General features: G+C 42.7%; 1 protein-coding gene across 1 annotated transcript in view; it reads left to right on the forward strand.

Annotated features, from left to right (window-relative positions):
• The window catches only part of JAM3 (junctional adhesion molecule 3), a 28353-nt gene extending 25845 nt beyond the window's left edge, over positions 1-2508 (forward strand). The window contains exon 9 of the mRNA XM_062014039.1: positions 2-2508. Within this exon, the coding sequence (XP_061870023.1) occupies positions 2-37 (36 nt within the window). The 3' untranslated portion in view covers positions 38-2508. The remainder of the gene's footprint in view (position 1) is intronic.
• The last annotated feature ends 886 nt before the right edge of the window (positions 2509-3394 follow it).

The following is a 3394-nucleotide window of genomic DNA, read 5'->3' on the forward strand; positions in this document are numbered from 1 at the left end:
GGGTGACTTCAGACACAAGTCTTCATTTGTCATATAAGACGCCAAAAGAATACTGCAAACCAGCGAAAGCAAGTGTGAAAATACCTCCTCCAGGAACTCAAAGCGAGAGCAAAAGAATTAAGTGTGCTTGGAAGAGTTTGGAACACACAAGAACTTGATAGCTAGCTATCTGTATATCCTTTTTTTCTTTGCCAAAGTTTAAAGTAACTCCTCACTGCCCAACTTGCATCTCCCCTGCCTCCGGAGATACCGACAGGACCACTGAAACCTGTCCTTGGACTAAGGAAGCGTTTTAATCCTTCCCAAGAGACTGGGCTGTGGAAGTTTGTGGAATTGCCTTCTATTTGTGCTGCAGGGACACAACCACAACGTGCAAAGCAACCAGGGGAACAGTGTTAGGTAAATGTGTAGTAGGCATTACTAGTAGATAAAAAAACAAAGGTGCTGACACAGCAATAGGTGGACTTCAAAGAACAAGATTTATCCATGCAAGAGGGAATCTTCCTCTCAGCAGCTTGTTGCCCAAGCCTGGCCTGTGACTTTTACACCTTTGTGATTGTCTGGCACTTTGGACTCCAAGTGCTGAGGTGCAGAACAGGGTGTCTGAATAGTCTGCAGTGACAGAAATTGATACAGTAAATGCAACTAAATGTCCTCAGCCCTTTTGCAAACTTACTGACTCGCCCTTACTCCCCTTCCCCTGAGCCATGGGCAGCGTCAGGCCGGGATTGCTGCTGTTCACTGCTTTACAGACAGCTCCCTGTAAGCAGGTAACCCCTCATCCTAATCTGCACAAAGCAGGCTTGCCTCTTGTGTCTTTTGGTGTTTTAAAGAGGCTTCCAGTGGAGGCAGAGGACCTAGTGCTAAGACACCCTTTTCAGGAAAATTAAAGCCAAATACTTCCAGGGCCTAAGATAGCCACAAAAGGTACTGAGACAGCTTCCAGCTTTTTTTACCTTCTCCATTTGTTTTATAAAACCCCACCTTCTAAATTTTTTGCAAAGATCTATTTTGATTACTTCAGAAAAGGTAACATTTCTATTTAAAGTGTAAATACGTGATGCCAGCAGCGTTTCAGTAACGTGGCTATTTTTTTACTTCCTAAGCTACAGAGAGGAGCTCAACTGTCTCCCCAGTGGGACACTGTCAGGAGCATATCAGTATTACTGCAAAGTGTAATAAAAAACTGCAGGTGGAACAGCAGCTCTTTCCTCTTAAGCTAGCTTCAGCAATTTCCTTGTCACAAGAGGTCTTACCAGACACAGAAGAGAGTCACTCAGGGATAGTTTTTGTACATTTATGGCAGGAGCTATCAACTTTTTTATATGTAGAACTTCAGTTTTCTTGCCAGTGACCAACACTTGGTTTTTGTTGTTGCAAGCAATAGCCAGGGATGGCTTTTGGATTGAGTTCCAACAAGGGTGACAGAGTGACTTCAACATTTGCTACCCCTCTGCAAGTTCCCTAAAGCACTAACAAAGTGTGACAGCTACGGCAACCTTACAGGTTTAAGCTGCATAGCCAACTGTTTCTGGAGTTGGGGAAGCAAAAGCTCAAAACAAAAGCACTTTTGTAGTGTCAGTTGCAACTTTTCTCTAGATGGTAAATAAGAAAACAAATCTAGTTCTCTTGGCTTTAGAGAGAAGAACTGGAAACACGTGTTTCCCAGAAACATCCACGGTGAGAGTGTTGAACAGCACTGGGAAATAAAAGACTGCAAGATGTGGATGCAACACTAGAACTGTGCTGTGGTTGAAGAATGTTTTTTTTTAATGTAGCATAATTTAGTGTTCTTGTATTTCCAATTTGAATTGAGTTGTCTTAACTTTTCCTGTATACAGTATTTTGGATACTTGACGATTTGGACTGTCAGTGTTATTTTTTAGTGTTCTGCATTAATCTGCTTTGTTTCCTTGGGACCTCGCTGGATATGCCATTGCTGCATTTGGTTTGCCTATGCAAAGTGTTACCACTTCTCCTTTTGCTAATCAAAGTGGAAAAAAAAAGGATGGGGCAGCAATAAGCATCAGTTCTGTCTTGCCACTACACTATGGTTACCTTCTTAAGTCATGCTCTTCAACCAAGCCACGTGGTACTGCTCGTTGGCTGCACACTGCCTCTAATCATTACGACAGCAGCGAGTGTAACATTCCTTTGCACCTTCTGTACATCCACTGCTCCTTTCCTATGCTGCTTGTAGAACTCTTGTAATAAGGGAGAGAAAGAAGAGGTTTGAATCAGGGTAGCTGTGGGCACCATGGGAGCACAATCTACAGTCTCAGCACGAGCCAAAGGCAGCCTTCATGTGAAAAGCCAGCGAGCTAAAAGCTCTTATTTTTCAGTTCTAAAATGTGACAGTGGCATCTCTAACGAGAGAAGGGGAGATGATCCCCCTGATAGAGCTCACGAGATCTGATGGATGGAACTCATTGTTATCATTGTGAATAAGATTCAGGTTTGTACTAATGTATGACGTTTAACTTTGCCAAGAAGGTTTTACATAAATACCAAGCTATAAAGCATCCTTGTAGGGTTGGTGGTTTGGTTTGCTTTGCTTTTGGTGGGGTTATTTTAAACAGTTCTTCTGGTTCTTCTCTAGGGAAGATGGATTAATACACACAGGGCTCATCTCAGTGTTGCTCAGAATGGAAGAGCACAAATTAGGAAGTAAACTATTCCAATTTACCATTCAAAGTGATATTTGAAGGCAGGAGGGAAGGTACAAAAGAAATGGCTGTGGCCACAACTGACCATTGCTCAAGCCAAAGCCCTTGTGCCCAAGTTTTGACTTTTTTGAGAATGAAATTTAACCTGACTGCAAGGTTTCTCTGCTCTTCAAAACAGGAGGAAAGTGAGAGCAAATTATGAGGTTCTAGTGCAGCTGGAAGGGCTGTGGCAAAAGCAGACTTGGGCTCTTTGCACTAGTGCAGATAAGCCTGCTTTGCTTCTGTTGTTTGTGAGACAAACCAGACTCCATTTGCAACTTTCAATGCAATCCAGGGCAAGAGCTCAGTAATAGGAGTTAGCAACAGAAAGACTACAGTTAGGTTGACATGGCACCAGAGAGACTCAGGAACAGTCAGATTCCACCACTTACACAGTGTGTTAATGATAAACAGGTGACCTGTGCAGAGCATAGGACTTACCAGCCTTGATGTTCCTGAGTTACTCATGTCCTGCTTGCAGTCAAGTAAGAGTCTACATTTAAAAGCTGCTGGGTCCAACGTTAATTGAACTGAGTGCCTAAGATCCCAAGGATGCAGCAGAAGAGACTTAGAGGCTGTAGAAATCTATAGAAAGAAATAATTCCTCTGTCAGATGAAGAAGAGGGGAGAAGCTGTGGGTGGAATTAATTCTGTAACCATTTATTTTCATAAAGTGTTAATAGCTGGAA

The sequence above is a fragment of the Colius striatus genome, chromosome 23 (genome assembly GCF_028858725.1).
Source record: "Colius striatus isolate bColStr4 chromosome 23, bColStr4.1.hap1, whole genome shotgun sequence".
Taxonomy (NCBI): Eukaryota; Metazoa; Chordata; class Aves; order Coliiformes; family Coliidae; genus Colius; species Colius striatus.